Below are 12,544 nucleotides of genomic sequence, written 5' to 3'. Positions count from 1 at the left end.
GGGTAACAAGAGCAAAACTCCGTCCCCCCAAAAAAAAAGAAAAAGAAAAAAAGAAAGAACACAAAATAGGAGATCAAATTTTGCTGCTCTCTATTGGGTCTCACTTCCCAAGTGTCTCTCAAAATGTCAGATTCTAATCTTTAGAGCCATTTATTTTTCCCACATTATAGGCCATACACACAAACCTACTCTTTCTCTGATGTTTAACAATGAAAACACTCCAGCCTGGGTAACAAGAGCGAAACTCCGTCTCAAAAAAAAATAAATAAATAAAATAAAAAATATTCCTGTATGCATGCATGATCTTTTAGAATACAGATTAAAAAAAAAAAAAAAAAACTAGAATATGGCTTTTTAAAATGGGGTTGCCATAAAATGGATTCTCTCTTACATTAAGGATATTTAGAATGTAAGTAGTTTTCTTGGGTAATAAAGTTTTAGTTCCCAATCTCAGGAAAGGCTGGAATTGTTGACCTCAACCTGCTTTAGACATAGCGTCTTAGAAATAAAACTTGATAGGAAAAGTAATTCATACCAAAAAAGCTTATTATAGAAGTGATAAACATTTCATTAAAAAAAAGAAAAAAAAAAAAAAGAAAAAAAGAAAAAACTCAGCATATCCTGTCCCTGAGAGTTCAGGGTCCTGCTTCTAACAAAACTCCCAACAAGGGGTGTGAGTGGATCTACCAGGATAAAGAGGCAAGGGAAACTCAAGCCTTCCCTGAACATTCTGACTATTAAATAACTTTATAGAATACATTATTTTAAAAAATAACTTTGTCAGTTGGACTTACATCAACAAAATGATATGAATTAAATGCTGAATGCATTCAATCAGTTAGGATTCTCAAAAGTCACACTGTTCAATTTCTTCCAGCAACATCTGCCAATCTAAAAAAGTGTGTGAAAATGTAATGCTTATGGGTAGAAGCCTAGTAATGTGACTAAATTTAAATTCATCTGGATGGGAAAATTGGCAGCTTTTATCTAACCTTACAACCAGGATGATGGAACTCAGGTGTGTCCGGGCTCTCTAGCTTTCAGCAAAGGAAAAAAGTAGGTCCCAGTGCAATTCAAGCCCACAGAAAAAATACCCAAAACACCTTAACACTTTGAACTCTGCAAGGATGAAACAAATGAATTTGAACCCTTTTCTCTTAGTCTGCCACACTGGTCCAAATTATATTCAAAAATCTCTATTACATTTGAGTAGAGAAATTAATTTTTTAAGGGGACAAACCCATTTACTAGTGAACTTAAGACTGGAACACTCAGCGTGCAGAAATAAACTGGAAATGCATATAAGAAGAAATGTGAACAATCTGAAAAACAGCCTGGCAGTTGCCTGATGAAACAGGCAGTACACTTCTCTGCCTACAGAACTCTTCCAGCCCTTCTCCCAGCCCCCACTACAGATCCCTTAGTTGGCAAATTGTGAGAAAGCGGGAGGTTTTCAACCCAGGAACGTGCAAGTAGGTAACTCTCTAGCGATGAAAAGCATTATGGGATCGCTCGCTGAGTATTAGGCCCGGTGCTCCTGGGGCTCATTTCACTATTGCCACGTCGGAAGGGCTTTCTTACACTTCTCCCACCCCGGGGCAGTGAGGGGCAACTGGAGAGCGAAATCTAGACGGGGAGAGGTCGGCCGGAGAGGACCGGCCGCAGGGCCAGGGACGCGGTCGAAGCGGGGAGCTCCAGAGAAGAGAAAAGCAGCCCCGGCTGTGACCGAGAAGCTCGGAGCAGAGGACGGAAGCGAAATGGGAGCTGTGGGGCCGACTGGTCGCCTCTGGGAGGGGTCGCCGGGCACAACTCACCGTCGGGCGTCGGAGCAGCGCCATGAGGGACGGGGAAGGCAAGAGTGTCAGCCCGGCCCAGGGAGGGACGCGGACTGAAAAGGGAGGGCACTAGCGTACTAGGTAGGCGCCGTTAGGGATGCTCTCGGGACCCGCAGCGCTGAGAATCTTCGTCGCACTCGCTTTGTTCCAGGATTCAAATACTGCGTCGCTCGCGTCCCATTGGGCGGCCCTGCGCACGGCGCGCTCTTCTCATTGGCTAACACCGGAAGCACTCTCGCACTCTCATTGGCTGGATTTTCTTAGCCCGTTTGATTGTCACAACAACCTGTTGGGATGTTTTTACTGCCTCCAGTCTTTTTTTTAAAATCCCTAGCGGGGCATAGTGGCGCGTGCTTGTAATCCCAGCTACTTGGGAGGCTGAAGCAGGAGAATTGCAAGCCGGGGGCGGAGGTTGCAGTGAGCTGAGGTCTCGCCATTGCACTCCAGCCTGGACAAGAGTGAAACTGCCTCAAAAAAAAAAAAAAAAAAATCCCAGTCTCTGAGACGAAAAAGAACTGTCTCATTGGAAACGTAGACGTAGGACGCCTGTGAATTTTGACGAGGCCTCATCTACGAATATCTCCAGACGTTTGTGGTGAATGGCGGAAGTTGGTTGACCTTTATTCCTCTTCCGGAAATGTCGAGTTGGGGTTTAGGTTGTGTCGGCCAGGGTTCAGAAACCAGCCCCTCCCGGTTGTTCAGGGCTGCAGTGTGTTAGGTGGTTGAGACGCAAAAGAGTGCTAAAAGAAAGGGAATAATGGCATTTACCCAAAAACCCAAATTCTCAAGTAAGGCAAAAAAGATAAAAGACATCTGTGTGATTCGTGATTTATGTAAGTTCTCCATGTATTCCCAGCACCTAGTGCATTGTTTGTTACATATGGCTGGTGCTAAATAATATTCGTCTAATAATCAGCCTAAGCAAAGAATTCATGACTAAGACCCCAAAAGCAAATGCGACAAAAACAAAAATACATAAATGGGACCTAAGTAAACTAAAACACTCTGCACAGCAAAAGAAATAATAAACAGACAACCACAGACCAAGAGAAAATATTCGCAAACTATGCATCAGAAAAAGGACTAGTATCCAGACTCTACAAGGAATTCAAATCAGCAAGAAAAAAAAAAAAATCCCTTCAAAAAATGGGCAAAGGACATGAATAGTTATTTCTCAAAAGAAGATATTCAAATGGCCAACAAATATATGAAAAAAATGCTCAACATCACTAATCATCAAGGAAATGCAAGTTCATACCACAAGGAGACATTACCTTCTTCCTGCAAGAATGGCCATCGTTAAGAAGTCAGAGAAAGGACCCAGCACAGTGGCTCATACCTGTAATCCCAGCACTTTGGGAGGCTGAGGTGTTCGAGGCCAGCCTGGGCAACATAGCAAAACCCCATCTCTACAAAATTACAAAAATTAGCCAAGTGTAGTGATGAGCACCTTCAGTCCCAGGTACTCAGGGGCTGAGGTAGGAGGATCCCTCGATCCCATGAGGCTGAGGCTGCAGTGAGCTATGATTGCACCACAGCACTCCAGCCTGGGCAACACAGTGAGACCTTGTTTAAAAAAAAAAAAAAAGTCAAAAAATAGATGTTGGCATGGATGTGGAGAAAAGGGAACGCTTAAAGTTTGCTGATGGGAATGTAAATTAGTACAACTTCTATGGAAAAAACCTTGGTAATTCCTTAAAGAAGAAAAAGTTGTTCTACCATTTGGTCCAGCAATTCCACTACTGGGTATCAGCAATTCTGCTACTGGGTATCTACCCAAAGGAAAAGAAGTTATTATATAAAGTAGTCTCTTGCACATGTATGTTTAGAGCAGCACAGTTCACAATTGCCAATCTAAGTGCCCATCGACTGAGTGAGTACAGAAAATGTGGCATATAAACATTATGGAATGCTGCTCAGCAACAAAAAGGAACAAAACAATGTCTTTTGCAGCAACCTGGATGGAACTAGAGGTCATTATTCTAAGTAACTCACGAGTGGAAAACCAAAAAACATCTATTTTCACAAATAAGTGAGAGCTAAGCAATGCATATACAAAAGCAAGCAGAGTGATATAATGGACTTTAGAGACTCAGAAGAGGGAGGGTGGAAGAGGAGCTAGGGATAAAACCATACATATCAGGTAGAATGTACACTACCTGGGTGATAGGTGCACTAAAATCTCTAAATTCACCACTATATAATTCACCCACATAACAGAAAACCACCTGTATCCCACAAGTTACTGAAATAAAAATTTTAAGTGTATTAATTCAACAATATTCATCCAATAAATGATCTTATGATGTATATAACATTTAGGAATGAGGAAAAAAAGGTGTGACGCCAGTCTTAAGCAGAAGAGTGGGAGGATTAGTGCAGTCCAAAGAGAACAACAGTATTAAGGTTGCCCTTGTGAAAAACAGCCGGTGAAGATCAAGACAGGAAAAGAAAGGGGAACGGAAAAAGTGAGATTAAAGGGAGCAGAAAAGGAAAAGAGGAAAGGAATGATCTAACACCCATGGCAAAGACAGTGGAATAACTCTGTGTTTTTTTTTTTGTTTGTTCGTTTTTTGTTTTTTTGAGACGGAGTTTCACTCTTGTTACCCAGGCTGGAGTGCAATGGCGCGATCTCGGCTCACCGCAACCTCCGCCTCCTGGGTTCTGGCCAAGTCTCCTGCCTCAGCCTCCTGAGTAGCTGGGATTACAGGCACACGCCACCATGCCCAGCTAATTTTTTGTATTTTTAGTAGAGACGGGGTTTCACCATGTTGACCAGGATGGTCTCGATCTCTTGACCTCGTGATCCACCCGCCTCGCCTCCCAAAGTGCTGGGATTACAGGCGTGCACCACCGCGCCTGGCCCTGGAATAACTCTTGATATCAGGTTCCATTAAGAATTTGAAGGCCAGGCACAGTGGCTCATGCCTGTAATCCTAGCACTTTGGGAAGCCGAGGTGGGTAGATCATTTGAGGTCAGGAGTTCGAGATCAGCCTGGCCAACATGCTGAAAATCCATCTCTACTAAAAATACAAAAATTAGCTGGGTGTGGTGGCGCAGACCTGTAATCCCAGCTACTCCAGAGGCTGAGGCAGAGAATCGCTTGAACTTGGGAGGCAGAGGTTCCATTGAGCCGAGATCATGCCACTGCACTCCAGCCTGGGCAACAGAGTGAGACTCTGTCTTAAAACAAACGAACACACAAAAAATTTGAGCAAGCTTTCCCATCACTCTTAAGTGATTCCATTACTTGGGTACGAATAATCAGTGTGGTTGGACGAGCCTTACATAAAGTTGAATTCCTAAATTGCCTCAATCCCTAGTGGTTGGAGGGCATCTGCCAGTTCTGAACTTGTTTCCTCTTAGGTGAAACAGGAATAATTGCAGCTACATGTTAAGATATGTTAGCCTATCCATAATCAATCTACAATTAAAAACTAGGTATCCTATGGAAAAGTCTTGGAAAAGAAAAATGCTGTTGTACTGCACTGAAGTTGTAAAATATCTTTGCTATATTTTGATGTTATCAAAAAATACAATCATAAAAGTGACAATCCTTGCTTACTCTTAGGGCTTTGTAAACAAATGTTATGAATGGTAAAGTGTTTCTTATTTATTTATTTATTTATTTTTTAGTCAATGTCTTCCTCTGTTGCTCAGGCTGGAGTGTAGTGGTGTAATCACTGCAGCCTCAAACTCCTGGTCTCGCACCATTCTCCTGCCTCAGCCTCCTGAGTAGCTGGGACTATAGGTACATGCCACCACTCCCCGCTAATTTAAAAAATTTTTTGTACAGACAGGGTCTCAATGTGTTGCTGAGATTACAGGTGTTAAAAATGAAGATAATATTGCTTGTTTTATACTTCTCACCGCAACTAACCTAAAACCTTACACACAAACTTCTTGTTGTTGGAGACAGGGTCTCCCTATCACCCAGGCTGGAATGCAATGGTGTGATCATGGCTCACCAAAGCCTCAATCTCCCAAGCTCAAGTGATCCTCCTACCTCAGCCACCCGAGCAGCTGGGACTATAGATGTGAGCCCCCATGGCTGGCTGATTTTTAAATGCTTTGAACAGATGGGAATCTCACTTACGTTACTTTGGCTGACCACAAACTCCTCCCTCAGCCTCCCAAAGTGCTGGAATGAGCCACCATTGTCCATCCATAGATTTCTTTTTTCCAAATATCATTGTGGGAAACTGAAAGTTCCTTCACTGCTGATTCTTCTGAGAATATACATCATTGTGCACATGGGCTTCTGTATATGCAAAGCTTTGATTTGGGGGGAAAAGTGAATGTGTTCAGAGCTTGTATTCTACTAGGTATTCTAACAAAACAATGGGGCTAGGTTTTGTTTTGTTTTGTTTAGATGGAGCCTTGCTCTGTTGCCAGGCTGGAGTGCAGTGGCGAAATCTCGGCTCACTGCACCCTCCGCCTCCCAGATTCAATCGATTCTCCTGCCTCAGCCTCCCAAGTAGCTGGGACTACAGGCATGAGTCACCATACCCAGCTAATTTTTGTATTTTTAGTAGAGATAGGGTTTCACCATGTAGGCCAGGATGGTCTCAATCTCTGGACCTCATGATCCATCCGCCTTGTCCTCCCAAACTGCTGGGATTACAGGCATGAGCCACGGCGCCCGGCCAACGGGGCTTGTTTTATCTCACTGTAGTGGATTAAAGATTGCCACTTTTCTTCTTTTTTTGCTATCCCTTCTGTGAAGAGGTGTCAGCTATTTTCTCTCTCCTTAAATCTGGGCTAGCCTTATTATTTGCTTTGACCAACAGAATGTGATAGAAGTGATGCTGTTCCCGTAACAGGCGTGGGTCTTAGGAAGCAGTTTATTTCTCCCTTGGAGTCCTGTATCACCACCTTAAAGAGACTCAAGCTATTCCTTTCTAGAAACGACATTGAGATAAATGCCCAAAGCATCATCACCTGTTCCAACCATCCCAACTAATGTATCACACAAGCAAGGTGATGCCAAGTGGATAGACTCTTGTCTCTACAACTTGGAGCCGAATGCAGCCACATGAGGAACACATCGTACCACAGTAAAAAATGAGCTGCCTGCCCAGCACTGCCCAAATCACACAACTATGAGCAAATAAATGTGTTTTAAAACCCACTCAATTTGGGGGTGGTTACAAAACAGGTAATAAATACACTTAGCTGGGGGTATTCCGAATCCTTGCACCAATAAGCCTTTTGTTTGCTGGAAGTCTTATCACCTTGGTTTTGTACGGTAATCACAGTTTAAGAAAACATAGCAAAGTAGCTGTGACTTATCATTTGTAAACTCTGAATTCTCAGTAATCTTATCCTGGTAGATTTTTCATATGGGAAATTTGAGTTGCCCTAGTCATTTCAAGATGTTCTGGCATTTGGTTGTTTCCTGTGGGCACATGGAATCATCTGGTGTTGAACCATGGATCAGATGTAACTGAAAGCCTTGGGAAGCACTGAGGCCAGTCTGATAGAATTTTTGTCCCAAATCACCTGAGGTCAGGAGTTCGAAACCAGCCTGGCCAACATGGTGAAACCCTGTCTCTACTAAAAATACATAAATTACCCAGGCGTGGTGGTGCATTTCTGTAATCCCGGCTACTTGGGTGGCTGAGGCAGGGGAATGACGCGGAGCTCGCAGTAAGTCAAGATCGCACCCTGCACTCTAGCCTGGGTGACACAGCGAGACTCCATCTCAGAAAAAAAAAGAATTTTTTTCCCAGAGAAGTTTACATTTTGAAGCTGGGTCTTGACATATGGGATAAGAGTGTTTTCAAAATTTGTACACAAAGCCTTGGCTACTCCTTTCTCCAAATGGTGGAACCTAGTTCACCACCTCAAGTATAGGCTGCCCTTAGTGACTGTCATTTCTAAGAAATAGAATGTGGCAGAAAGGACAAAGTGTAACTTCTGAGACTAGGTCACGAAGTGGCATGCTGGCTCCCTCCTGGCTCTATCTCTGGGATCATTAGTTCTGGGTAAAACAAGTTACCCTGTTGTAAAGACATCCATACAACTCTCCAGAGATATTCCTGTAGCAAAGAAGTAAGGTTCTTAGTAGCCAGTGAGGAACTGAGGCTGCCTGTCAGCTAAGGCCTGTGGACTGAGGAATCATAAAAATGGATTGTCCAGACCCAGTGAAGCCTTCAAATGACTGTAGCCCATCAGCATGCAGAAGTGTGGATTTTAAAAAGGTAAAAATAAAAAAAATAAAACATCTGCCAGGTGCAGTGGCTCGTCACAGCACTTTGGGAGGCCAAGGTGGTTGAATCATCTGAGGTCCACAGTTTGAGACCAGTCTGGCTAACATGGTGAAACCCCACCTCTACTAAAAGTACAAAAATCAGCCAAGTGTCATGGGATGTGCCCATAATTCCAGCCACTTGGGAGGTTGAGGCAGAATTGCTTGAATCTGGAAGGTGGAGATAACAGTGAGCTGAGATCTCATCACTGCACTCCAGCCAGGGCGATGGAGCAAGACTCTGTCTTAAAAAAAAAAAAAAAAAAAAAAAAAAAAAAAAAAAAAAAAAAGGCCGGGCGCGGTGGCTGAAGCTTGTAATCCCAGCACTTTGGGAGGCCGAGGCGGGTGGATCACGAGGTCGAGAGATCGAGACCATCCTGGTCAACATGGTGAAACCCCATCTCTACTAAAAATACAAAAAATTAGCTGGGCATGGTGGCACGTGCCTGTAATCCCAGCTACTCAGGAGGCTGAGGCAGGAGAATTGCCTGAACCCAGGAGGCGGAGGCTGCGGTGAGCCGAGATCGCGCCATTGCACTCCAGCCTGGGTAACAAGAGCGAAACTCCATCTCAAAAAAAAAAAAAAAAGACTGCAGCCCCAACAGTCACCTTGACCTTCTTGATTAGAACCTCATGAGAGACCCTTAAGTAGAAATGCAAAACTAGGCTGCTCCTGAGTGCCTCATCCACAGAAACTGAGATGTTTGATGTGTAAACCACTAAGCTTTGGGGTTACAAAGTCAAAACTATTGCATAAAAACAGATAAGCCTTTGGGGAGAGTCTCAGCATGATGGCTCACACCTATAATCCCAGTACTTTGGGAGGCTCAGGTGAGAGGATCACTTGAAACCAGGAGTTCAAGACCTGACTGGGCAATACAGCGAGACCCTGTCTCTACAAAAAACTTTTAAAAACTTAGCCAAGTGTAGTGGCATGCACCTGTAGTCCCAGCTACTCAGGTGATTGAAGCGGGGAGGATCACTTAAGCCCTGGAGGTGGAGGTTGCAGTGTGCCAAGATCATACCATTGCACTTCAGTCTGGGCGACAGAGCAAGACCCTGTGTCAAAACAAAACAAAACTCGGGGGAGTATGTGGCTATGATGTTTTAAGAACCCAGATAAATCTTCTATTTGCTAAGCAAATACTAATGGTACAATAGTCTAGAGAGCTTTCTAGACTTGCTGATTTCATTCTAGAAATGAAAGGCATTCTTCATTCCTTGGTTAAAGGCAGGTTGGAAAGCAGTGGATGGGAGACTTGCCACATCTATTCCAACTCCCTTGTAAAACAACTTTCTTACATAAAAGTTCTTCAGAACCTAAATAACAGGACCCCTAGAATAACAAGTTTAGAGGGTTCCATACAGTATGAAGGAATTCCTAGATACATGAGAGGTACAGCAGGCCTTTGGGTTATCTCTGAACTGCCAGACTGAAAATCTGAGCATCTTGAGTTGTACTACCAGCTATCTAGGCAATTGCAGAAGCCAAATTCTTACTTTGCAGAACACAATATAGTTAAAATGCAACAACATAGTTCAGTAGTGTGCATTTATTTAACCTCTAACAGGCAACAGGTCCCTGCATAAGTTTGGTGGTGAGAAAAATTGGAAGAGAATGAGAAATCTTAGATGTTAATTTCCCTCAAAAAAATTAATTTTAGTTCAGAGGGCAAATGATTCCATAGCCTGTGCTTAATTCTGATCCACTAGCAATAGCTGCCTAAAGCACAGCATTAAATGGTATTGATGGTAACTGTACTCCTGCTGTGACTGCAAGGCAAGGGAAAGAAAGCCCATGTGCTGGGAATCACGTGCTTCCCATGTGCTTCCATCCCTACAGATAATGAAAAGTTCCAACACATTAGATAAAAGCTGGAGATGTTTCCTTATTTAGTAATTAGTTGTTTGGAATCAGTGTAACAGAAATTGCAGCCAAAAACTAATCTATGGTTCAGCACCTTGCTATACTACCGTTTGTTATCGAAAGCAAAGATATTTGAGTGGTGGGGTGAAGCCAGCACAGGAAAAACTGATATTCTTACATATGTACTATGTGCAAAGCCCTTTAAATTCATTATCTCATTTAATCCTAATCACCTGAGAAACAGGTTTTATTTCTATTTGGTGGATGAAAAAATTTAGTCTCAGAGGGCTTAACTGTAAGTTGTTCAAAGTTGCACAATTCAAACTCCAAATATGAATGACTCCAAAAGTGTCTGGTCTATGAATTCGTACAGAATATAGAAGAGAAAAGACTATCCTCAGTCCAGCAGGCCCAAATGACAAAATATAATTGATTATAATTGGTAACATTTTTCTTAGTAAAAACCTAATTATTTTGGAGCCATATATATATATATATATATATATATATATATATATATATATGTTTGTTTTTGAGAGACAAACTCTCGCTCTGTCACCCAAACTGCAGTGCAGTGGCACGATCTCAGCTCACTGCAATCTCTGCCTCCTGTGTTCAAGCGATCCTCCTGTCTCAACTTCCCAAGTTGCTGGGACTACAGGCATACATCACTATGCCCAGCTAATTTTTTTATCTTTTAGTAGAGATGGGGTTTGGCCAGGTTGGGCTCAAATTCCTGACCTCAGGTGATCCACCTGCCTCAGCTTCCCAAAGTGCTGGGATTACAGGCATGAGCCACCACACCCGGTCTTGAATTATATACGACTGAGAGAAAAAGACATATCCAATACTGTGACATGTGAAGTTTTCAATAATAAAAATACATACATATATATATATATATAAAAATACTGGTTGGCCACGGTGACACAGTGGTGCACACCTGTAATCCCAGCTACTCTGGAGGCTGAGACACGAGAATCACTTGAACTCAGGAGGTGGAGGTTTCAGTGAGTCAAGATCAAACCATTGCAATCCAGCCTAGGCAACAGAGGGAGACTCTGTCTCAAAAACAACAACATTATATACAGATATATATAACAACACAGTATATCTATATTTGTGTGTGTGTGACACACATACACTGTGTTTCCAGAGGTTTTGGAAGTTAGAAAATAGGATGTATTTTCTACAGATTTAAACTATTCCCATTTATGAAACAACAATAATAAAATGTCCTCCAGACCTTGTATTTTAATTTCACTGTTTCAACTAGTTACTAACAACAGGTTTGTTTTTTGTTTTTTTTGAGACGGAGTTTCGCTCATTACCCAGGCTGGAGTGCAATGGCACGATCTCGGCTCACCGCAACCTCCGCCGCTCACCGCAACCTCCGCCTCCTGGGTTCAAGCAATTCTCCTGCCTCAGCCTCCTGAGTAGCTGGGATTACAGGCACGCGCCACCATGCCCAGCTAATTTTTTGTATTTTTAGTAGAGACGGGGTTTCACCATGTTGACCAGGATGGTCTCGATCTCTTGACCTTGTGATCCACCCACCTCGGCCTCCCAAAGTGCTGGGATTACAGGCGTGAGCCACCGCGCCCGGCAACAACAGGTTTTAAAACAGAAGTAGTTTTCTCTAAGTCTACTGTTATGGTTCAAATGCTGAAGTGTGCTAGCAGCTAAAATAAAGTCACCAGAGTAAGAAAAAAGTTTCAAATAATCAGTTTATCACTTGCATATTAACAACAATAAAAACAAGGATGTGCTGAACAAAGAATTTTAGTTTTTATGTATTTGGACATCTATCACTGAAATGTTCATTTTGACATAAAAGATGCAGCAGGATATGGAAGACACCAAAACAAAGCACAAAAAGTAAAAATGTTCGAAGTCATTTTCTTCCTTACTTTCTTCAGTATTATCACTCTCTTTGGTAACTAATGGCAATAGCTTAATAAGCTCTTATATTAACAATTTAGGTTTATGTCACAAATACTTTTATTAAATAAATTTTAAAGTAACGATGCACTGCCTACATTAAAAAAATCAGTAGCAATTATAAAACAAGTCAACAGGTAGTCGTGCATCTAAATCTGATGTTATATTGAAAAATAGAGAAATCCACCTGTGCTTTACTTGTATTTGGGGGAACATCAAGAGGACTCTATGGCATACAATTCTCCCCATCTTACACTTCTTCAATCCCTTGGCAGAGATCCAGGGTTTTCTAGTGGCAAAGTATCACATCCATTGCAGGCTACTTACTTAAAGGAAGACAGGCTACTTGCTCTTTTCCCCAGAGGCCACTCACTCATTCACTCTTCCCTGACCTTCTACAACCTCAGTTTAATCATAAGTTATGCTTTTTAAACCCATTGTACATATGCACACATACTATGTCGAAGCATGTTAACATTGATAGCTACTACAGTTTCAACATTTATTAATACAAAAAAGGGCAAGTAGTCATAACTGAATGAATATAAATGTCAAATTATGCAAATGTCAATTTGAGTGAGATCACTATTTTTGAATTCCAAGATGTTTAATGTAAACTGTTTTTATAAAAACTAATTATGAAACACAAA

At 42.2% G+C, this 12,544-nt stretch overlaps 1 protein-coding gene across 2 annotated transcripts in view; it reads right to left on the bottom strand.

Moving 5' to 3' along the window:
• CCNB2 (cyclin B2) overlaps nucleotides 1–2,004 on the bottom strand; it is a 35,849-nt gene extending 33,845 nt beyond the window's left edge. For both annotated transcript variants that reach the window (XM_074393842.1, XM_074393843.1), the window contains exon 1: nucleotides 1,815–2,004. In XM_074393842.1, the coding sequence (XP_074249943.1) occupies nucleotides 1,815–1,838 (24 nt within the window). In that variant the 5' untranslated portion in view covers nucleotides 1,839–2,004. The remainder of the gene's footprint in view (nucleotides 1–1,814) is intronic.
• Between the last annotated feature and the right edge of the window lie 10,540 nt (nucleotides 2,005–12,544).

This window comes from Saimiri boliviensis, chromosome 2, assembly GCF_048565385.1.
Source record: "Saimiri boliviensis isolate mSaiBol1 chromosome 2, mSaiBol1.pri, whole genome shotgun sequence".
NCBI classification, from domain to species: Eukaryota; Metazoa; Chordata; class Mammalia; order Primates; family Cebidae; genus Saimiri; species Saimiri boliviensis.
The sequence above is the reverse complement of the archived record's forward strand: the minus strand, read 5'-3'. Positions and strand labels throughout refer to the sequence as shown.